This window comes from Pseudonaja textilis, chromosome 2 (genome assembly GCF_049901715.1).
Source record: "Pseudonaja textilis isolate UNSWEBS1 chromosome 2, rPseTex1.2, whole genome shotgun sequence".
NCBI lineage: Eukaryota > Metazoa > Chordata > Lepidosauria > Squamata > Elapidae > Pseudonaja > Pseudonaja textilis.
The window spans coordinates 228,658,847-228,683,499 of NC_141991.1; the positions used below are offsets into that span (position 1 = coordinate 228,658,847).

The window sequence follows — 24,653 nt, forward strand, 5'->3', positions numbered from 1 at the left end:
ATATACTTTCACTTCAAAAAGCTGTTTCTCTCATCTTTTCTTAAACCAAACAACAGAAAATGAATATTGAAGGGAATAAGCTGCCAGGGAGAAATTGGGAGAGTGAGGAAAAAGGTCAACACATGTCCTTTTAGTCCTTCCAATTATACCACCATGTGTTTGTGTCTATGCTATATTAAGAGTTGAAGAGATTAGTCTGTTGCCTGAACCATTTCCCTTAGTCCTTTCCAGTAGCAATAACAATGTTCCCTCCTTGTTTTCTCTGCCAAGAATCACTAATTATCTCCCGATTTCTGTTTGTTCCTTATTTTTAATAAGTATTTTCATCTAGGTATTGTATTTTTAAATTTATAAATTGTATTATCTTTTCTAGTAAGCTGAAGTGAAAAGTTATTTTAAATAAATGCATAAATCAATAAGGATTGCTGTCTGGTTCTTACTCCTCTATCTGTGTAGGTGCTAATAGCTGTGGGTTTTCTATCAAGTGTTTTTTATTTTTGTTTTTATTTTTCTGTCTTAAAATCGAACCATTTGTCATTCTGTTTTATGCAAGTATTTACATAAAAGGAAGAGAAGAGTTTTGTTTTATTTGTTTTCCCTGTTGAAGTGTTGAGCTTATATTTCCTGAAAGCATGGTAATAGGATAACCCTGATGAAAGTGAAGAGGAGATGAAATCTTAAATATATTGATTTCAGAATAACAGCTACAAAGCTGATTAATACTTACCGTGGAATGACCATACAGATGCTTCTTTCTGCTTGAACTAGCATTAAGAAATCCATTGATTCATTTCTTTGTTACTTAAATGATTTCTTTTGTAGCTTGTATCTCAGTTTGCATGAAAGGACTGGATTTAGAAGACCCACTGGATTAGGTAGAGCAGCCCTTTTGAATAATTACTTGAGAATAAGAGTAATTGAAAGTAGGTACATTAATATTAGCTTTGGGTCACAGTTCTGGCCAGTATGTAGACAGAAAGACAGACAGATAGACAGACACACAAAGTATATATAGGGGACACGGTGACACAGTGACTTAATGACACTGGAACTGCTGGGAAGAAATGGTCTGCACTCTGGCTCCATGAGATGGAGTGAGCTCCTTCTCTTGATCCTTAGCTCCTGCCCACCCAGCAGTTGAAAAGCATGCAGTATTGTGACTAGATAAATTGGTACCACTTTAGTGGGGAAAACTTAGCTGCATTCACATGTGCAGAAAATGGAAGCCAGTGGTGGACATGATGCATCGTGGCACAAGACAAGGTGAGGAAAAGACCAGTAGAGGTGCCTGGAAGAGCCAACAACCTGAGTACTAAGCCAGTTAATTGGTGTAAAGCTACTTCACTTCCCCCCACCACCTCATGCAATAGGCTCACAAGCCCTGAACAAAATGAACTGGCAATCTAGGCTGTCAGGACTGCATTGTGTCTAGCATATGTAGATTTTCCTGACATTGTATGCCATATGCTAAATAATAAATAGTATATACATTGCTTGAGGGATCGGTTTTAGTGCAAGTTGACAAATCTAGATTGTTTTAAATTCAAGAGTATACTACAATAACTATTATGTGGTTATTATCTAGGTTTTGGGACTGAGTTCAGTTTCTTCTTCAGTATATGTTAAAGTAATTGATTCAGATTCTCTGTAAGCTGCTTGTCTTTCTTTTTACTACTCTGCCACTTTGATATTAATCTGAGCAATCCTTTTGTTCTGACCTAGGCTTCCCCCAAAAGCACTAAGCAGACTTTTTGTCCTGGCAACCCTCCTTTTATTAAACAAAGGTGAATTTTTTGCATACACATTCAGCCAAAGGCCTGGCAAACAGTCTTTCAAGGGTCTAATTAGGAGCACAGACCTTATCTAGCCTGAAGAGCTGCCAAGTAAATATTTTCAAACGCAGTGCTGACAAGGAAAGGCTTGGCACAGACAGATCTTCACACTGCTGCAACAAATGAATTGTTTCCCGCAAAAGCCTCCTCCCCTTTTGCTCCTCTTTTAATCCCTATGGGAGGGTACATTCACCATCCACCCACTGTGGCCTTACTCCCATGTCAACCCTTAGTTTGTAATTGTTTTTTTTTTCTTTTGGCAGCTCATATGTGCAGGCTGGAAACTGGCTCCAGCTGCTCCCCAACCTCACTGCTGTCTGACTCTGAAGGCAGCTGATGACTGCCAGGCTGCCCTAGCCCCATCTCTGCCTCTGACGCAGAGCCCTCGTCTGAGCCTTCCTCAGCTTCCAGGTCTCGGCCATGTTCCTCCCCAACCTCCTCACTGTCCGACTCTGCTGCCAGATCTACTAGCTGTCAGCGGGCCACAAGACCTTTAATCTGTTTGCTATTTCTAACAAACCTAAAGATATTTTGTTAGCAATTTGCTCTTAAAATTTATTCTTTGTTGGCTTTATTGTAGTTATATAATAAAACATTGTAGATTAAATTATAAAATAGTTACACATTTACCTATACTACATGAAAGCAACTTTGGTGTAGATACAGTATCAGGACAGAAATCATGAGACCACGAGTTCTAGTTCCATTTTAGGAACAAAGCCTGCTGATGACCTTGGGCTAGTCACTTTCTTTGCCTTGGGAAGGAGGCAATGGTTTCAGAAATGGTTTGTAACTAGTCGTTGGTCCCCCACAAAACAATATTCTTGTGGAGACAAAACAAGAAATTGATAGATGGATAGATTTTTCAGTGTTTTTTATTCTTGATAATTTTAAGATGTGTAGACTTCAACTCTCAAAATTCTGCAGCCAGCATGCTGGTTGGGGAGGTGAAGTTCATACATCTTAAAATTTCAAAGATTGAGAAAAATATTTTTACACACAAATCATTAAATATAAATATTAAATATAAAATTAAATATAAATTGGATAAATAAGATGTGAAAAGATTGCTTCCAATCAAACAATTTGTGATGCAAGATATTTTCCAGAATGATACTCCATGTGGGAACTGAAGCTGTATATCCAGCCACAATGACATATCCAAACTTTGGGGCTGAGTGTCTTGTTTAACTATACACCATCATATATTTATTTGGGCAAGATTGTACAAGTTTAGAGGTCTGGTATGATATATTCCATTCGTTTCTGAGAAGGGCAACAATTTAATTTAGAAATTATGTTCCATAATCTGATTTTATATTTCAGAAGTCCTAGCATATTTCTGAGAGCAACATAATAGCAATTATGTGATAAAATTTTTGTATGATAGAATCACAGGACTATGTAGTGGAGTATTGGATCCCTCCCTGTGCTTTATCATATATGCTTCTAATGCCTACTTCATAGATATGAAAATTAATTCCACCAGAGGGATACTTTTTATGGTACTGTGTTTGAGCTTAATTGTAAACACTTGAGTCAGTTGCCAGACCTTTCACCAAACAGACATGGCATAATAAATTCACCCATTGGTGGAATCTGCTGTGGGAAGAATGCTTTAAGCATTAAGTCTGATACTTCTGTGCTCAAATATTAACCATTACAAAGATAGCATCTACATATAATACTTCCTTAAAAACACCAAAGCCACTATTAAATTAACCATTTGCACTGATAACTTTAGCTTCAATATTATCAGTCCTATCAATACCAACTAATTCATTTTCAAGAATCTAAAGAGGGAATATATTTCAATAAAATATACAGTGTTTGGCTTTGCAATGGTGAATCCCATTATAAGATCTGGCATTTATATTAAGGATAAGTCCCATTTGCTACCAATATCATAAAACTACTGATATTGAAATTTTGAATTAATCAACCCTTCTCAACTGCTATTGCTGCCCTCTCAGCTAAGTATTGTACTTGAAAAAACAATTACTACTTGGGATTCTGTTTTGAAGGTGAAATTCACAGAAGTCTGGATTAAAGAAATTAAAACAATATCTAGTGCTTTATTTTATTGGCCATTCTAACGGATGATAGATTTTGGATCCAAAATTGGTCTCCTTTTTATTGGTTGTTTTAGTACTGGCGCAAAAGTCTAAATTCTGAGTTGTTTCACTGCTTGATATATGGCTCCCATTATTGATCTGGCTGTTTTTCTAAAATGACTATTACATTCTTGGAAGCATGCTGAGCCACTGGTATCAGTCATCGTACCCCAAGTATTAATGTTAGTTTTAACAGACACACTCTTACCCGTTCATAGTTATCATCCAAAGAACCAGTATCATACTTGACAAGTAGTACAACAACTCTTTCTAAGTGGCTGACATCCATTATTGTGGCTGACATCTTTAATTTTGCCTGACATCCTTGTGCTTTGTGGTATATAGACATCATTTCTCTATTAATTATTAGGAACAAATCTGTGTTATATAAATAGCTCCTATATGAAAAATAACTGTTCTAATCAGGTCTGACCTTGCTTAGCTTTTCAATATTGGCCAGCTAGATACTGCCACCTGCTGTGATTATTGAAATATTAGCAAATAACGTTAGGAAAAATAAGAATATTTAAAATATTAACATTGTGTAATTCCTCTGCTGAAAACTATCCATTTAGTTTTTTAAGACACTCAAAAGAATTATCCCAAAACAAATTCATGAAGTAATGTGATTTCTTATTATTTCAGATAGTTTTAGATATTAGAAGTAATACTAAGAATATATTGGCACAATATTAAAATAAGAACTTGTAATAATAGAGTTACATTATTATTTGGCAAAGCAAAGACGGATAAATATTTTATCAAAAAAACTATTTCAGATTCTCCCAAAAAACCTATTTCAGATTCTCCCAGTTCCATTTTCTATTAATTGATCTCATGTATTGAAAGACTATTTTTTCATTTAAACATAATTATTTTAAAGATAGATTTTGATATTTTTCAATCCAACCATTTAATTGACATTAATAGAAACTCAAGTTTTAAGATAAATATTGTTTTAGTTTTTCTATTTTATTTTTTTACTTTTACAAATGAAAATATCTTCCTATAGTGATATTGATTAAGAAATCATTATCTCAGAAATATATGTACCAATACACATTGTGTTGAAATATCCTTCGAGACAAGTCATGGTAATTGGTGACATCTATATCAGTTAATCAATTAATCAAAATCATATTAAAGAAAATAAAAAATAAAATTACTGACGAATGTGTAAGAATTAGATATCTGAAATCAACTTTAAATTGCAAAAAAAGAAAAGAAACCCCACCTGTGGAAAGGAAGGTATAGAAGCTGCACCTCTATTGAATTTACAATTTAACTGATAAAACAGGAAAGGGCATCTCTAGAACTGAATGTTGCTGACAACCATCTAGCAGATACTTGAATTTTTCCTTTTGTATACCTTCAAGAAAGTAAAATCATGAAAGCCAGAGAATCCAGGGTAGATTATAATCTATGATTTAACTGAGCTACAGGGTCTCAGATTTGCTTGGTTTAAAATCAGGGGGAAAATAAAACCAATATCATTCTACTCCTTCCTAAGGTATGCAGAAACAAGAAATAGTATGCAAAAGGTTAGATGACAGCTCTGTAGTCCAGAACAATTACTGTGATCCTGATAGTAAACTACCAGAAAATCAAAGAGCCTGCAACACTGAGCCTTGTCCACCTGAGTAAGTACTTCTTTGTTCTATTCCATGCTATTTATATATCCAGACTGAAACTACTGCAATGGGACCACAGGGAAATTAGTACAAAATTGAATTAAGAATCCAACCAACAATTATTATATATATAGCAATAGCATTTAAACATATATTGCTTCATAGTGCTTTACAACCCTTTCTAAGCGGTTTACAAAGTCAGCATATTACCGCCAACAATCTGGGTCCTTATTTTACCCACCTCAGAAGGATGGAAGACTGAGTTAACCTTGAGCTGGTGAGATTCTAACTGCTGGCAGTTGGCAGAATTAGCCTGCAATACTGCATTCTAATCATTGTACCACCACAGCTCTGAATATAACTTTTCAGTGAATGAATGAAATTATGCATTTTTGTGGCTTGCTAATGCAAGTGACCTGCCATTTTATTAGTCATAAATAAAATATAAATAACTTAATGCTAATTTAATTAGCACTTTTTAAAATAACTTTTGAGAATTCACTGTTCCCCACAGCTTATCTCCTTGCAAATACTCTAGAAAGTCAGCTAGGTGGATTTCGTTACTAGCAACTTCTGTGATCCATTCTGGAACAGTAATATGCTTATCTAAATTCCACATGAGACTGTTGCAGGATATAGTTTGTAGGATTGTCTTTGAAGACCAGTCACATAATGGATCCCACTTGATAAAAAGCATCCATGAAAAAACCTAAAACAACATGGATCAGTAACATCAGCAAGTACTGCGAGCCCAATTGGCAAAAGAAAGCTCAGGACCATATTGGTTGGAAACATACAGAAGAAGACTTCATCCTGCAGTCAATAGACAATGGCTAAAATGATGATGATTATGATAGATAGATAGACAGACAGACAGACAGATAGAGATAGAGGCAGAGGCAGAGGCAGAGACAGAGATATATCTTCTAGCACACTACTAGAATAACCATCTAGGACAGATCTTTTCTTGTTTTAATAAATTTAATGCAGGATAGGAAGCACTAGAATAAATCTTGGGAAGCTATATTATGTAAAATATATTAATTTCTTCCTCAGTTGTATTTGCCAGCATTATATAATTGAGACTAAAACTGCAAAAATTCTGATTTATTGAATCAGAACTGTTATATACAGTATTTTTATGCAGTATGTAGTTCTCTCATCGTTTCAGTTATACACATTCAAGTTGTATGGAGTAATAAATTCATTTCTTGAATTAATAATTTTTTTCTAATATTCTTTTGATAGATGGTTTATAGGCGATTGGTCAGAATGCAGTAAGACCTGTGATGGAGGAACGAGATCACGAACTGTTCTATGTATCAGGAAGATTGGACCTTCTGAAGAAGAGACATTGGAGAGTACTCATTGTTTAACACATCACCCAGTTGAAAAAGAGTCCTGTAACAATCAATCTTGCCCCCCACAGTGGGTTCCTTTAGATTGGTCAGAAGTGAGTGATCTTGAAAACTCCTTAAGTATCCACTTTACACTTATCAATACTGCAACAGGATATATTACAATGTATCTAACTTGCTACTCTAACTTACTAAATGTGATTATCTTCCAGCACATTTCTGTCTTCTGTAAATCATGCATAGTCTGGGATTGCACAATATCCTAATGTAAAACTAAAATGGAACTACAGATAGTCCTCAAGTTACAATCGTTCATTTAGTAACTGTTCATAGTTACAATAATATTGGAAAAAACAACTTACAACCAGTCCTTGTACTTAAACCTGTCACAGCAACCCCATGAGATCAAAATGTGGGTGCTTGGCAACCAGTATCATCTATTTATGACAATTACAGCATCCTGGAGTCATGTGATTACCATTTGCAACCTTCCAGTTAGCTTCTGATAAGAAAAGACAATGCGGGGGGGGTGGAATTTAAATTTACTTAGCGGCCCTGTGATTCATTTAATAACTGCAATAATTTTAACAACCATGGCAAAAAAGTAGTAAAATCAGGCATCACTCACTGATAGGCAACTGCTTCACCTGTCAGCAGAATTTCTGGTCCTGACAAGGACTTCCTGTATGTAGTTTGTAGCTGGCATTTTATGAGGAGTCTTACTAGCCAATACTCTTTCAGCTATATTCCTTTAGTATTCAAACAAAAATTGAGAAGCTTGTTATTCCATACTGAAAAAAATGGATTCTTTTAACTTGATAATCCAAATTCTAAATTCGATATTAATATTAATTCAAAAGAGCTGATTCTGTGCACAGTGTTAAATAGTACATTTAATGAATTTGAATTAACATATTTATTTAATTCCATATTATTCTTTTACTGAACATTTCTTGAGCAATTTATAGTAACATTACATTTGTGTTAATTTATTTTTCAGTGTCTGTTTTGCATATTGAGTTAGAATTATGAGAATAGGAAGTGCAGGGCAATGAAGTGCAAGAATTTTTTTTTATTCCCAACTAGTAATTCTTTCCTTATTTAACTGGAAATGAGACCCCATCTACCCCACATATTTTATCCTTATTCAAACCTTTCCAAGTTTCTATCAGCAGACAGATTAGTACATAAAGTTATGGTTTTAAAGAATACTTAAAATTCTAAACTCTCCATCTATAAAAAACACAGATATGACCTAAAGTATTGGTACTTCTCCATTTCCCTTTCCCAAAATCTCAATTTATCATGAAATAAGTTGAAACTGATGCAAAGCAATGTCATTCACCATTCTTTACTCTTTAATCCATAGAACAGACACTTTGCTTTGCTTGTATGATTTACAACATTTTTATAGATAATAAAACCAATGAAAATGGTATGTGTCAATCTAGATTTAAAGTTTTAATTTTACCTATTAAATAACATACTTCAGTGTACAGAGTTGTTGATATGTTATTGTGCCTTACAAGTGAATTAACCATTTCATTTGATGTAAAACTTCTAAAATATTTTTCAAGTTTACAGTATGTGCAATTATGACACAATATCCAAAATGTTAGTGATAATGAATACTTTTAATATTACAATTTGTTTGCAAACTTTAGAATATATACTGTAGTTTTTCCTTTTTAATAGAGCTATGTTGTTAATGTTTTCAGCTTTTCATAATTGAAAGTATTTGATTCTAAAAATCATGTGTGTGTTTGGCTTATAGTGTACTCCAAAATGTGGACCTGGTTTTAAGCATCGTATTGTTCTCTGCAAAAGCAGCGATCTTTCAAGAACATTTCCAGTTGCACATTGCCAAGAAGAAAACAAGCCTCCTGTCCGCATGCGCTGTAGCTTGGGCAGGTGTCCTCCACCACGATGGGTCACAGGAGACTGGGGACAGGTAATGTAGGCAGGCTTCTTGAATGTCTAAAGTGGTACTGAAGTTCAAGGACTAGATCTGTGAGTCTTCTGCAACAATAACTAACATACAACACTTACGAATAAATTTACACTGATATATATGTTCATCGGCTTCTATAATGGTTCCCTCAAATGACTTTAGGTGAAAAAACTTGGGTATGACTTCACAGACCTCAGGAATAGATTTAAGAAGAAAAGCCTCCTTTTATTTCACATTGCCATATTCAAAGGATATTCTTTGAGGCTTCCAAATGGTCACCATGTGAAATAAGTATATAACTGTTGCTTGCACCCATAGTACAATAGTTGGTACAATAGATCATTTTTGTTTGCAATGGAAAGAACATTTTTCAAAAATCCATTAAATTGTGTCTATGATGTATCTACTAACAAACAGCACATTTCCCATCTCATTTGCCTCTCTTATGTCAACAAAATAAAGTAGCAAAATTGCATGACTCTGTTTTCAGTGACAGCTATTAGCCAGTATATAGTAAAAAAAAATTCAAAAAACAACTCTGCCTGTTAAATGGATACTTCTCTTATCAACCAGTAATGCAGGAGGTTCCATTTCCTTATTTCCAGTCATTACCCTTTTTAATAAGAACAGTTGTGTTTGCCCACCATAGCTAGCTTTGGTTGCAAATGGTAGCTATGCGATGTCCTTGCTTAAGAAAAGCATGGAATTCTCTTAATGATGGCAGCCAGAAGTGTTGGAAGTGAGTGCAGTTATGCAATATTATGCTTTATGACAGCATCGTTTGCAACAGAAATGTCAATCCCAATTGTGTTGTTAACTAAGAACTACCTTTACACTGGCTGAATTACATTGTGCAATGTAGCTCTAATCAGACTTCTACCACTGTCCTATATAGTGTTTCCACAAGCATTGTAAGTAAGTTTAGGATCTTACTGCTTTTTTAAAGTTATTTTGACATTTGTTCCCCCTCCCTCCTTTTCGTTTTTTTTCTGACATAGTGTTCTGCACAGTGTGGTCTTGGACAACAGATGAGAACTGTGCAATGTCTCTCATATACTGGACAAGGCTCCAGTGATTGCCCTGATACTCTTCGGCCTCCATCAATGCAGCAGTGTGAGAGCAAATGTGACAGTACCCCTGTCTCTAATGCAGAAGGTAAAGTTGTTTTTGCTAATGTTATCATTTTAAAATATTAATATAAATCATAATATTCAGAATGAATTTTATTACCTAGCATGGTTGGTGCCCTAGAATTTTCTTTGATTCCCATTGGAATCCATGCTCCAGTTGACTTAATTTCTTTTAAAGATTTTTTTTAAATTTAAGTTTAAATGATAGGCTATTTTGAAACAGAGGAAATTATCAGTTTCATCTTTGGCAAGTTTAGCTCATAAATGAATATAAACAAAATATCTGGTTATCTAACAATGACAACTCATCACATTTAATATCCGTTATAACTCTTGTTAAACATTTAACTGGAAAATTACAGCATTTTAATATCAGTGGTTAAGGGCCAGATGAGAAACTGAAAGACTATGAATTCTAGTGCTTGGGCCAATCACTGTCTCTTAGCCCTAGGGAGCAGACAGTGCTTTAAATAATCAGACATTACTTTTGTTTTTCAAAGTGAGATGTTACCGGTGTGTATTTTGTGTAGTATATCTAATACTTTAAAATATTATAAATTTCTAAAACAGGCATTCATAAAATCAAGATAGCTTTGCTGTTCTTTTATTGGTCTTTGTACAGAAGTTAATTTTTTGGTTGCTTTGTCTTTTAAAATATTTTAGTAGCTGAAAATTGGTTTTTCAGATTTAATTATTTCACAGAAGTCAATTGAAAATCACTTTGATCAGAAAGGGAATAAGAATGTGTGGACTTTGTTAGAAACATTCTTTCCAGTATAACAATATGTTCTACAAATGTTCTTCCATCTGCTTCAGGATAACTGTGGGTCATAATTAAATAGAAGACATTTCAGTCCACCTGCTAGCCAGAACAGTGTCTTCCCTCAGCTTCTTTTTTCTGTATTGGTTTTAACCAAGACTGAAGAATATATTTGCAATCAGATTCAAATTATTTACCCACCCTTAGCTATATCCTACCTTTAGCTTATTGTCTCCTTTCTCAGTATGCTGGCTCATTTTTCATGCACCTGCCCTTCATTCTATGTCTTGTTATGACAGAACTATAAAAATGGGCTTGATATATTTTGGCTGAGATCCAACAAGATATTTCTGGTGTGCTTTGATGTACCGAATTGAAAATAGGATGTTTTCTTCTTTTGAATGGCAGGTTCTCTCTGGTGGCATGAATCCAAAGCTTCTTTAGTGATGACTACCTATTCTTTAAATCTAGTTCGAGATTTATTTATTTACTTATTTAATAGTATAAGAGTATATAAAGTGCTACAAAGAAACATACGCAAGAGGCTGGGCCTTGCACAGAAGACCTTGCAGTCTCAGTAGGGAAAAAAGCAAAAAAGTCTGAATGGAGCCAGTTTACAAAATATGAGTTTCAGCAAATGCAGTTGTATATATATTTAAGCTTTGTTTCAATCTGATTCAAAGATTGTGACCATAAGCCATGTGGAAATATTCATTTTGGAATGGATTTTGAAGAAAATAAACTTTTGACCAAACCCCTTTCTGAATGTTGACATTATTTTGTAGACCGTAAGCTTAGTAGAATAAGTATAAGAAGCATTTTATTCAATGATATTTGTTTTTCAATGTGCATCTTTTAAATTTATGTAACAATATAATCATTGTGTATCTCAAATAGAATGCAAAGATGTGAACAAAGTGGCTTATTGCCCACTGGTGCTGAAGTTCAAATTCTGCAGTCGAGCGTACTTCAGACAGATGTGCTGCAAGACCTGCCAAGGACATTGACCCACAGAAACTGAAAGTGCCTTGTTGCTTCATTGTGCAAATGTGTCCATCTAAGATTTCTGCACAGTGCAACCAGTCAGATAGTCTACATTCATCACCCTGTGGAAAATATAACCACTGGTCAGCTCCAGCTGACAGAATTGCAAAGTTATTTTAACTTCCGTGAAGTGGGATTTATTCATCCAAAGTGCTGGACACAGTATAAGGAGGCAATGCCAAAACGGAAAACTATACCCAGTACATAGCGAACATATGTGTACTTTCAGCTAAATCCCGTTTACCTCCTTGGACCATTAAAATAATTGTTATTATGGACCTAGCAGTGACACTGAATCCATTTGTATTTAATATTGTTCTTATGATTTGGTCATCTATAGAAGTAAAGAAGAATTTTAAAAACCCTATCATAGCTTATAATTAATAATTATTTTATCTTACTATATAGCACCACAACTTATGGTAAAGAAGTGGGCTTGGGAATATTATTTTAGAAGCAATTATAAATCCAAAGTAAAACGAACGTATTTTCCTTTGTTTCATCTAATTCTTTAAAGGATAATCCATATTTCCAGAGGATTGCAGTGAGCCATATATAAAGCTATGAAAAATGCATCAGGTATTTATTACCTAATTGCATCAAACAATAAATATGTGCTGCAGGTTTATAGCCATTTTGCCATTTTACAAATAAATCAGGATTTTTACTAAAGGGAATGTATTCATACTCCAATTGTGAAGAACATATTTACTACTATTTCAGTACTTATGTAGAGAATGCTTAAAACAAATCTTCTCAAATTCACCATTTCTCCCTTCAGTTACAGAAAGGCATCTCTGTAGCAACTAATTACTGTGTAATTATCAATGATGAACTGGCTGCATAGCGGAGAATAGTCTCTTCTAATAATCATGCTGAAACTCTTCTGGGTGTTCATTTTCTTCCTCAATGAAACAATAGAACGAGAAAATACAAAGAATAGAAAATATGAGTTTTTTCACTTTTGGACAGTTACAAAATAAACAACCCAAAAACACATAACTGATAAAATATTTTAAGTTGGAGTGCCATAACTCTTATATTCACTATATCAGTCTAATAATATTCTGAAATGTACTTAAATGTGAAGCCAAGCTCCTTGGATTAAACAGATTCCAAAATCCATTGTGAGCTAAGCCTGAAGGCCATACTTCCCCCACTCCTATTCCCTTCTTTGTCAGTGACACAACAAAGAGATAAGGAAAGTGGGTACTTGTTTATATTATTATATTGTACTTGAACACTTGCAGTTTGCAGCAGGTCCTTGATGAATGTGCTTTTGTGACCAGTTTGCCTCCTTTGTTGTAGTGCAATTGAGATGATGATGTGAACACCAACACCACCTTGTATTAATACTAGAAGTTAAATGGCACTTTTATAAAATAATATTCTTAATGAGACAAGTTTTTTAACATGTTATGGTATCTAAATGTGTCAATATATTTAATGAACTGCAGTAAGCCAAATGTGTTGAATGATGCTTAACTAATGTGAATTAACAGGAAATAGAGAAAGAGAAAGAGAGCGAGGGGGGAGAGAATTGTGCTATGCAGAAATCTTGACAATCCTTCTGTAGGGTTTTCTGTAGACCATAACCACCAAGCTCCTGTCAGTTGCTACCTCTTGACAGTCATCTCCACATACACGTGAGCAGAATTTCTTTTTGGCATCATGCCTTACCCGGAGCCATTTACTGCTCAGTTGCAATGCACACAACTGTTAGTGGAATGAATACTGAGGAAGGAAAACTATATACATTTAGGAGTTAATATGTAGGCATGAGAGCAACATAATAAGTGGGTAAATTACTTTGTATATTTGTTCATTAAGAAAATATATTGGTGCCAATATGCCTTGATTATGCAAAGGTATAATAGAAGAGATAGCTGTCATGAGGACATTTTCCAGGTAAGATACCACAATATAACATCCTCTGGTTCCTCTGAAACATCAATATATTTATTACTTAATGTGACTTTTCAACTAGCAAGAAATGGTGGAATTTATTCTTACCTCATTTAGGACATTGCCTTTGCAAAGACTGCTTTTGCAAGCATATTTTGCTCTTTCATTGGTGCTAGATGACCAGGGAGTCCAATGTTTACTTTGAAGTGTAAAAAGAGCAATGAGTTGGAATTTAAGAAACTCTTTCCTTGGAGCAATTTTGACTTGCATTGCTAAAAGGAAAAAAAACACAGAATGTATTTGAATTATGAATGGACCAATATATATATATATAATGTCTCATCCCAGTAAAATTCTGAATAAAAAATCATTTGTTCTGACAGCACAGGCCATTGTGGCTACTACACAACAGCCATTTATGTAATTATGATGAAATAGACCAAGTATTATATTCATAAATAATGAGAATATGATGTTCGTATAGGCTGCATCAAGATGGGAAGACTAACAGTTCTGGGGCAGATATTAAACACAATGTGCTGTTGGTTTTTCCATTGAGCAATGCCACCAGTTAAAACTATCTGACTCAGTACAATTCAGTCAAAGTATACATCCAGGGTTTTTTTTAGAAGGGTTCATTGATGCTATGGATAACAAAATTTTCCTTAACAATTCAGAATGAAAATGAATTATTTTATTGTGATTATTTGCTTCTTGTTTTATATTCAGTATTATGTGGTACACTGTTACATTGTTATAATTGTTTTTGCTTTTGTAAATTATATGCTAATTTATTTCTGTGTTGTCTAACACATGTTCTTACATGTCATGCATTCTGCTACTTGTAATACTTAATGCAGTAAAATCCACACCAGGCACAGATTTGTTTTTAACACAGATAATTTAGTAAAATAAAAAATGCAACTTTTAAGAATGAGCCTTATGGTAACAATCTGTTCACTGACATGTCTGTGCAAGAATTTTGCAAGCACAAATATTTACATTGTTGAAAGCACTTCTGAAAGTATATTTACTTTTTGGTTAAAGATACATCAAGTAATGTTTCTATGCTGTCTCAGTACTTGGCTATGATTGTCTTTGGGTGTGATATGGAAATGCAATGCAGTAAACTAAACTACCAACTATTGCTCCTTCCAATCTATTTCAAAAAGACTCCCATGTAGACTATAGTTAATTCATATTAGAAACATTTTCTGGACTCTGATCACATTGCTTTCAGGAGATTTTGTTTGTTGGTTTGTTTGGTTAGTTATTTAGCAGTCTAAACCAGCATTCCTTAGCCTCAATAACTTTTAAGATGTGTGGACTTCAGCTCCTAGAATTCCACAGCAATTTGGTTAAGGTTGAGAAACATTGGTGTAAATGGTAATTAAACTGTCAGGAGAATGATGGGATCGGAGACAGATGGTACTGTGGAGAAGAAATTTGGGTGATTGAACATTCCCCTACTTCCACCCATGAGATGCCTGTAATGTTGGCGTAGAGATATTATTATTTCTAAAGTTGTCTTATCTTTTCACTAAATACAGATTGAAATAGTTGAAGAGCATATTAATTTCTAACTTTCACTTTACTAAAATAAGTTTCATTTTGTTTCTTTTTCCATTTATTTTCTGTTGACTGCTGGTGCTTCCTATTATTAGTGAATATTACACAAAGCAAAAATACTGAAGCATTGTGTTGAAAATCTTATCTTGCCTGATTCTATTGCTTCCTCAATTCTATTTCTATTACTGTAGTTATTAGATTACAGATACAACCCCTGACATTTTTAACCTTACCAGTTTGATTTTTAAAGTTTTCTTTGCTAAGATAGGATCTGAATGCATACTGATAACATTGGTGTCAAGCACCAGGTAAATCAGGAGACCAGGCAGTTCAAATGTATATAAAGATTTATTGTAAGCTTAAGCTTTTTATAAAGATCTGAACTACTTATTTGAACTACTGGATCTCCTAATTTCCTTAGTGCTTGATATTAATCTGAATTATTAGCAGTCAAGAGAAATTAGTTGGAGTTAAGAATAGAAAGGAATTCAAGGTGTGCTGGACTTAGATCTCTTGGCAGGTGCCCTGGAACTCATGACTGATGATGCATTTGACCCAGTGGTGGTATTCGACCGGTTCTGCCCAGTTCTGGAGACCTGGTAGCGGGGATGAGCAGCAGAGACAGAACTGGTTCTTTCCACTGCTCTGTGTTTGACCCACCTGCCTGCCTGGATTCCCATATTCACTTTTATGGCCAGAATTCAAAGTGCAGCTGCTTTGCGCAGTGCAGAATAGCGCCGCGTGGCAGCTGCTGCAGCAACCAGCATCGTGCAGGCTTGCAGGAGATGAGTTAGAACGCCTCTGTGCCTGCGCAAATGCTTCTGCACCTGTGCAAAGTGCACATTTGGTGTGCATGTGCACACAAAGTGTGTGCACATGCGCAAAGCGCCCACCAAGCCACACCCAGCAAACCGGTGGCAATTTTATTTGAATACTACCACTGATTTGTCCCCTCCCTCAAGCTCAGCCTGGTCATCTCCTACAATTGGGACATTAGTCTGAGTAAACCTGCATAGAATTTGCCTATATTATTTAACAAATTATTTAAATTGGTAGTTTTAAAAACAAATTGCAAAACCATATAACCAGTTTATTCTTCATAATGTTTTTCCCTTCCTAGAATTATATTTTATTATTTATTTATTCAGCTTGGATGTCACCCAACTCCACACATTGCTGGATGTCTCACAACAATGAGAGTAACATAAAAACAACAAAATTTTGAACAATAACTGGAATAAGTATAAATAAGTACAAAATGGCAATCCAAACAACAAAGCAAAACAAAAAATATTGCAAACAGTGGAATGTCATCCCTTCTACCCAAAGATTTGAGTAACTATCCATCAAGGTGGGATCCATACAGATCTTAGGGAGGACCTTATTCCAGAAGGCAGGGGCACTACTACAGATATTTTAAGATGTTCTTATGTTTCTTTGACATCTTCTAATAGAAAATTCTTGATTCTTCTTTAACAAATGTTTAAATCAGGAGATGTGTCATCTTTATTGGTTGGAAGCTCCAATTTAGTTAGGAAGATCTTTGGAGGCCAATGATGGTAGCAGGGCAATGATATTGTACCAAGTCCAAAATGAGTGGCAAATCTTTATGTAGAGGTCATCTCTGAATAGGTTGGTGAAGTGTTAAATCTAGGTCAATACTGTCACAACAATCCCCCTCTCTTACTGCTAAAATTCACTGGAGTGACTTCTGACAGTAACTACAGACTATTCATCTGCAGATCAGATTGTTATTTTAAAACAAAATATAAAAGGAGGGCTTTTATATTTGGGCTTGGTTGGTTGCTTGCAGACATTTCATTACCCAAACTAGGTAACAACTTCAGTGCTGATGATATATATCTAGTTTGTGTAATGGAACATCTGCAAGAAAACAATTAAGCTCAGAGAGCACCAAGGATCCCACATATAAGTGAAAATGGGTTGAAGACAAATAAGAAATAAGCACCAATATAACACATGAAGATCAGTTGTAATTACAACACATTTACATTTTTAAACTTCTCTATAGTAAATCGTGACTCAAACTTATTCTGTGTAAAGTTGGCCCGAATTACACAATATACAGTGGGCAGATTTTTTTTTAATAAGCTTGGTTTCCCATTTTTAGTTGGCTGTGACACAAAAGCTAATATAAAATAATAATCTTTAATCAACAAGTATTTTTAAACAGGAAAAAAGGAGAGAGAAACAGTCAATATTTTTATATGTACATTTGCGAAATGTACATCTACATTCAGACTTGCATGGCATATTTAAATTCTTTTGTATAATTTTTTTAGAAGAGATACAATGTTCTTGTTTGGTTGCTTTTGTTTTTGGTCATCTCTACTTTAGAGAATAGCTTCCTTGAACAAAGCTGATCTCTTTCAAACTATCCTATCAACATGTGGCATTTGGTTACCAGTTTTGTTGGTATTGGGGGCACTCTTGTAATTTACTTTATTTTTCTATTGCGCTTCCTTAGTACCAGTAATAATTGTAACATTGATATGTGAAGTTGAGCATTCCAAATCAAAGTGATACTTTCAAATAGTGAGTAAGCAAAATAGATCTTAATTGGACTATCTGTATTTTCTCTATGGCTGTAAAACTGTCTAGCTATATATCTGGACTATAAAGTAAAGTAGATGGTGAAATATATATCTATACAGACATGGCATTGCTTTTATCTTTCCAAACATTTTAATTATAATGATCGATGTCTCAAAGCTATTTGTTTTTAGCCACAACTTCTCTAATATGGTGCTCTTTAGATTCATTAAAACTATAACTAGAATTCACAGACAACAAAACTGTTGAGAATTAGAGCCACATCATCTTTGGCAAATACCATGTTAGGAAAAACAGCCTTAAACCAGAAGGCCTGGATTATTTTACTTTTGCTATATTTTTTCCATTTATGAAGTAGAAAGAACTTATTAGTATTTATATACAAAAATGTTCAAGGCCCTTGATGTGAAAACGTTTTAAAGCAAACTTGTGTGTCCCGCAGCAGCAGTTTCATGCAGCTGTCATGTTATGAAGACAAATGTGTTTTGAAAAATCATTATTCAGATTGACTGTAGTGAATGAAATCCTTGTATGCATTCACTTCCATTAAATCCAGCCATAAATCCAGCAATCAGATTAGATATTTATCTAAGCACCTATCTCTATTAGCAGGGATTCCTAAAATGTGATGTGATATTTTTGAAATTCTAAGCCATCCTGGGAGGAGGAGGAGGGGAAGCTAGAAAGATAAAGGTTCATATTAATTCTATAATAGGATGGTGAATTAGAAGAGAACTGCCTTAATGTTACTAGGAACCATAAGAACGAGATTATTCATCAAATACTTCAAAACCCACTTTAATCTGGATTTATGAATTTAAGTTATCATTTTAACTAGAGATTCCAGGGATGGGATTTTGGAAGTAGTGCTACCAGTGAGCTATGAGATGAATTTCTGTCTACTTTCTGATGGTTGTTTTTGACCCAAAGCCAATAACTCTATTTGTGATTATAAAGACTTGCTGTATCTGGCTTCAGTATTTGGTACACATCCTACCTGTTAACTAGCTACTGTACTATATGAATAAAGCTGATATTCAAGCATTTTATAAATTGATGCAATGCACCATTATGCTAATCGAAGAGTCTTATCACTCCACTGCTCAATTGGATACATGATAAGAAATGGAAAAGCAGAATTTTTCTCACTACTTATAAAAATAATGTAGCTGATCAGCTGATTTCATGTGATCCCAGGACTCAATACCTGTTGAAATACAGCTCCGCTGTAATATAATAGTGTTAGATGAATTTGGCAGTTGAGTCCATTCATTTCCAGTTGAATTGAGGTGTAAACCAAATTGCCAAAAAAAACACAAAAACACTTTTTCTTTTGCAGTAGTGAAACACTGCCAAGCTTGTGATGTTCTCATTCCTCACTGGCAAGCATTCTTGCTTGACTTCTCCTGGTATCTTAGGGAGAATGCTGGCTGGATTTTGTGTGCATGAAATTGAGAAGAATTCTATTTCCCATTTCTGTTGGGTAAGGCATACAAAGCATCAGAAAGGTTGGTTGCTCTTTTTAAAAAAAAATCCTTCCTCTTCTGTGTCAAGGGAGTTAAGTGAAATGATTTTGGAACGAAACATGGTGTGCAAATGTCCTTACAACAGGTACCAGCTCCTTCAGCAAATGTGCTTTTAATTTTGAACTAATTGTGCCCTCTTCAGCACTTCAGCTGCTACCAATCATGCTTGTAAGCATTTTTCTGTAAAACTGATGAATAAAAGAAATGACATTTGGGTAGCCAGGTTACTTTGCCCTGTTACAAATGATAAATGTATAAAATATGGCATGTTTGTACATTTAGCAAGTTAGTTAAGCATGGGCTTATGAATGACATAAGTTAATTGTTTTCAAATTGAAAGAAGTAATAGTTCTACTTTATTGTACTTTGGTCAAGTTATATCTGCAGTTCTGGACAACATGATTTTAAAAGTATCCAGCCAAAATGGAATAAGTCCAAAGATGAGCAACAGGAATTATCAGGGGACTAGAATCCAAGTTCTATAAAATGAAATTTGTGAACTATTTGCTATTTGTGAACATATGTTATATAACTACTGTAAACACTTGAAGCATATTTTATCATTTCAGTAATAAATGGTATACAGCTTGATTAATTCTCTGGTGAATAAGCACTGAAAAGGTCTCCTAATTAAAGTATTTTGGCTGACTAAATATTCCACTCCTATTTTGCAGTGCACATATTTGATTTACAGTATATTTCAAAATATTTATATATTATTTCAGGGTTTCCATCACTTTCTGAGCCAGTACCCTGCTGTGTTTGAAAATGTCTGGACAGTAATTGTCATTGTTTACAGTGCTGTTTTGGAAATTAGCAAGCATCATGGCACCGAACAGAGTCAGGAATGCAGTTACCCAGTTTGTATACATGATCCAAATGAACTCCTGGTCTCACAGACTCAAAAGCTAAAGGAAAGGAGTTTATCGGCAGTAAAATGTTTGTTTATTCTTTGGCTGGATGTGGTCAGTAATAGGTGACTTATGTTATGGCCAAATTGGGAAAACACTGCAAGTTTAACAATTCCTTATATGTACATACAGTGCTAAAACAAACATACAAATAACCTTAGGAAAACTTTGTGTGGGCCTCGTTATCTATCATTTCCTCCCAACATCATTAGCTGAGACACAACTGATCAGCAAACACTCCAACAGAATCTTCTGGAACCCTTTAAAACAGGGTCTCTCATCCTTCCCAACTTTAAGTGGACTCCAATCCCCAGAATTCCCCAGCTAACTAAATGGTGGGGAATTCTGGGTGTTGAAGTTAACACTTCTTAAAGCTGCCAAGGTTGAGAAACATTGCTTTACCAAAGGCATTGTCTATAATTCTTTGCTACTGCTTTGGAAACTGACTAATGGCTGTAGCCAAAGATTTCAAAATACCTCAGGTTCCCCTGCCCCCTGAAAAAGAAAAAAGAAAGAAATGTAATTTAGAGCAGCTTTCCCCCAATTTGAGGGTCTGCAACTCCCAGTAGTCTCAGCCAATCTTCAAATGTATTATGTGCTCCCTCTGACCTATTCTGTGTCCTTCTATATATAAGAATCTACTATCAACGAGAGCTGGGACCCTGCTTTATTATGACCATCATAATCATGCAGGGAGTTGTTCTCACATTCATTCAAATGTGAAAAGATCAGGAATTACTGGGACCACAACACGACTCCCATTTAATACCCAGTTTGCATTAAATGCGACCTAGCCTTTAACTTGTTAGGGCAGATGGAAACTTGGCCTATTCTAGAAATGTCCTGAGAAATCCAATCAAAGTGAGAAATCTCTGATTCCTTTGTACTACGGGTGTTTTAGAACAGGGGTCTCCAATCTTGACAACTTTAAGATAAAGCTGGCTGAAGAACTCTGGGAGTGGAAGTCCACAAGCCTTAAAAGTTGCCACGGTTGGACACCCCATTTTAGAATATCTCTTGAGTAACTTACATTTCTTTCTGACCTATTTGATACCCCTATGAGCTAAAACTACAGTATGTTTACTTCTGAGTTTATCTCTAGGCTTATCTCTAGCAACCCAGACCTCATTCTGGAAAGAGGATTGCTGACTCCAATTTCTTAGATAACCATGGGATTAGCCCTGGATCTTATTTCTGGGTGATATCCTGGATGGTTTTACCAATGAATTAAAGGAAGCAGCTGTGGAGAAGTTTAGAAGGAAATGGGATAAAACAAATCAAAGACTTACCAACCTAATCAGTTTAGGGCTGTCAATCTCACTTCTTGGCTGCCCAAATAATCTAAGCAATCACTTGAAGACAATATTGTCGGGGATTCTAGTAAAGGAATATAGCAAGGTCATGAAGCTGAGATGATCCCAGGAGAGTGTCAAATAACTCGAGATGGTATATGGGACTGCAAAGAGGTGGTATTCAGCAGGTTCTGACCAGTTTTGGAGAACCGGTGGTGGAAATTTTAAGTAGTTCGGAGAACTGGCAAATACCACCTCTGACTGGCCCCGCCCCCATCTATTCTCTGCTTTCCGAGTCCCAGCTGATCGGCTGGGTCTTCTTTTGTTGCCCTGCACAGGAGAATGGAGCTGGAAAGCAGGTTAGTGGGGTGGGGAAGGGAATGGGGTTTTGCAGTAACCTTCCTCCAGGAGTGGGGAGGGAATGGAGATTTTGCAGTATCTTTCTGCTGCAGTATCCTTCTGCTGCCACGCCCACCAAGCCACGCCCACCAAGCCACACCATGCCCATAGAACCGGTAGTAAAAAAAATTGAATCCCACCACTGGGACTGCATGATTAATGTCCTGCCTCTTTTTTAACTGCATTGCAGGCATAAAGCATGTTCATATAGTTGAGGCTTATTTTGGCTAGGTATGGCTTTAGTGGCTCACTCTTACAATGAAGGAATGACGGTATGGGGTATATACACACTTCTTACAGTATGGTGTATTTCAAGAATCACACTGCTGTGCAGTTGAGAGAAATAAACCTTTATGGTGGGCTAGTATTTGGACTCTTGTGTGGAAAGAGAAATATTGACGGCAAAATGATGCATAAAAGTGAAAGGGAATACATTTCTTCTCTTTCTGATGTCCTCTCTGAAAGAAGCTTTTTTCCAGTATATTTAAATGTGTGCCTGGTTCTTGAAATGCTTTCCTGCATATGCTGCTTTTTAATCTCAAGCTGCCATATAAACTACTAGAGATCTCAACTCTCTAGAAGCTATTTCATTTTTCTCCTTTACTTTTCTAAAATTGTTTCGAAAAATCATATGTCAGAAGAAAACAGTATCTTCAGAAAGAAGCATAAAAACAGATGTCATTCCATTTCCCCCCCAATCATATCAGCACAAATGTTAGTACCTTTCTACCAGTTTAAAATACTGTAAGTTAAGTCAGGCACAGCCAGGTTTTACTGACCAAGGATCAGCCTCAAACGCTTACACTCTCATACTTCCTTTACTCATTGCAAATTATTGGAGGCTTTTTTCTACCTCTCTAGGATTTTTCCTTTAGCTCTCACATACAACATATATAACAACCTGAAAAATAACACGTAAGAGACGTGTCCTCAAGCATCGTATTTTGCTTTTAAAAGCTGGCACTTTTTAATTAGAAAATGCTGTATAAGCACGCCAGCATGCCTACCGTCCCTGTCCTACTGTTCCCATTTATTCGTACTCATTTATTATGTATATACTTATACCTGTTTATACTTATAAGTTTGTATGTTATGGCCATACTTATGCTTGTTTTCTTATACATGCTTGACAAACTAAATAAATAAAATTAAATAAATAAATAAAAAGCACAGAGTATTACATTTGAAAACAAGGAGCCCTATAAAACAAGGGTTTTATAGTCACCAAGCCACATCATGAAAACATTGCTCAGACTAGCTGACAAAGAGAAGCACAATACGTATTCAGAACATAACTTAGTCCTTGAATGAATCAACTTAATACAATGTGAAATAGTATGTACAAGATGGAATTGATTGGCCAGTCTAATGTCATAGTTCAGATGTTAAATAATTTTTGTTTTATTTGGAAAATAAGTGTTTTTTTGGAGGGGGAGGGGAAATTCTAGTTTATAGATGTTGCAGTCCTCCAAATGTAAAGGGTGAACATCTATATGAAAGATTGTCTCTTTGGATTTTGGAGATGCTCAGCATGGTCAAGGATTCTGGAAGATGAGAAACCTCAACAAAGATAGAAGAATATCTCTTCAGTACAGATTCTGGCACTCTTAAAAATTTCATTTAAGTCTGAAAACTGCTTCAGTTGGCTGAATAAATACCTGTTTTAAATAATGCTATTTCTAATAATGGGATGTTACAAATAATACTATTAGTCACAAATCTAAAATACCTTGCTTCCTAAAGATACAAGGTGGGAGAGGGTTTAAGCAAAGGTTGCACAGATTTTTTTTCTTGATGACATGTGGATTCCAACATCACTTCTCACCCTGGACATCTATGATTCTATGTCAGCATAAACATTTTGTGCCATTGCTGCAATTTCAGTCCAAGAAGAAACACCACTTGGTCTGCAAGGATTAGTGGTGTAGAATAGTAACACACTGCATAATTTAATAAACCGATAAACACACAGTGTCATTTAACCAGCATCACCACTTTCTTGCTCTAATTAGGGGTCAGTCTAATAGACTATAGATCTACTGACGTCTTCATTCTCTGCAAATAAAGCCGAGTGCCTTTTTCCAACTCTGTTCAGACAGTATGAATTCCACAAGGAATACATGGAGTGGAAAGGAGGGAAGGAGAAGGAAGTCACTTAAAAAAATCTAAAATGTGCACAAGAAGCAGACTTGCCTTTTTTTCTTTTCTTTTTCCACTCTGTTTTGCTTCTTCCTAGTTAGGAAAACATTTAAGACACCATGCAGCTTTCACCTGAAATTTATTTCAAAACTGACAATTTGGTATTATTTTGAGGGTGATAGGTTGGTTTAGCGGGGTTAATGATGTGTGCCATATACAATGCTATTCTAAGGTCTGGAAACTCAGTGGGAAAATCTGGCAGAAGTTACAACATTGATATACTTTCTCTTGACTGAAATGAATGAAAAGGGAACAAAATGGATTCTATCCCTGTATTTCTGTGGGAGCTGTTGCTTAGTCTATTTAGCACTGCATAGTGATTGAAATATTGTTACATGTACTTATTACACTTACAAATGCTTCTTTCAGTTTTTTTGAGCAACCCAATCATTTGTACCACATCCACACCTGACTTCAGCTCTTTCACACTCACAATCCCTCCCCCCCCCCGAATTACC

At 35.3% G+C, this 24,653-nt stretch overlaps 1 protein-coding gene and 1 long non-coding RNA gene across 7 annotated transcripts in view; one reads left to right on the forward strand and one right to left on the reverse strand.

Annotated features, from left to right (window-relative positions):
* ADAMTS6 (ADAM metallopeptidase with thrombospondin type 1 motif 6) overlaps positions 1-14,656 on the forward strand; it is a 144,811-nt gene extending 130,155 nt beyond the window's left edge. For all 4 annotated transcript variants that reach the window (XM_026717231.2, XM_087927233.1, XM_087927234.1 and 1 more), the window contains 5 exons: positions 5,457-5,586; positions 6,826-7,030; positions 8,710-8,886; positions 9,885-10,041; positions 11,674-14,656. In XM_026717231.2, the coding sequence (XP_026573016.2) occupies positions 5,457-5,586; positions 6,826-7,030; positions 8,710-8,886; positions 9,885-10,041; positions 11,674-11,783 (779 nt within the window). In that variant the 3' untranslated portion in view covers positions 11,784-14,656. The remainder of the gene's footprint in view (positions 1-5,456; positions 5,587-6,825; positions 7,031-8,709; positions 8,887-9,884; positions 10,042-11,673) is intronic.
* Positions 11,580-21,996, reverse strand: LOC148127404 (uncharacterized). 3 transcript variants are annotated; one of them, XR_015742345.1, is made up of 3 exons: positions 21,599-21,996; positions 13,834-13,997; positions 11,580-12,721 (listed from the first exon to the last, which is right to left on the reverse strand). It is a non-coding gene; the product is annotated as an uncharacterized LOC148127404 (long non-coding RNA). The 3 variants fall into 3 exon arrangements; XR_015742343.1 differs by having other exon boundaries at positions 21,595-21,996; XR_015742344.1 differs by having other exon boundaries at positions 11,580-12,725; positions 21,595-21,996.
* Between the last annotated feature and the right edge of the window lie 2,657 nt (positions 21,997-24,653).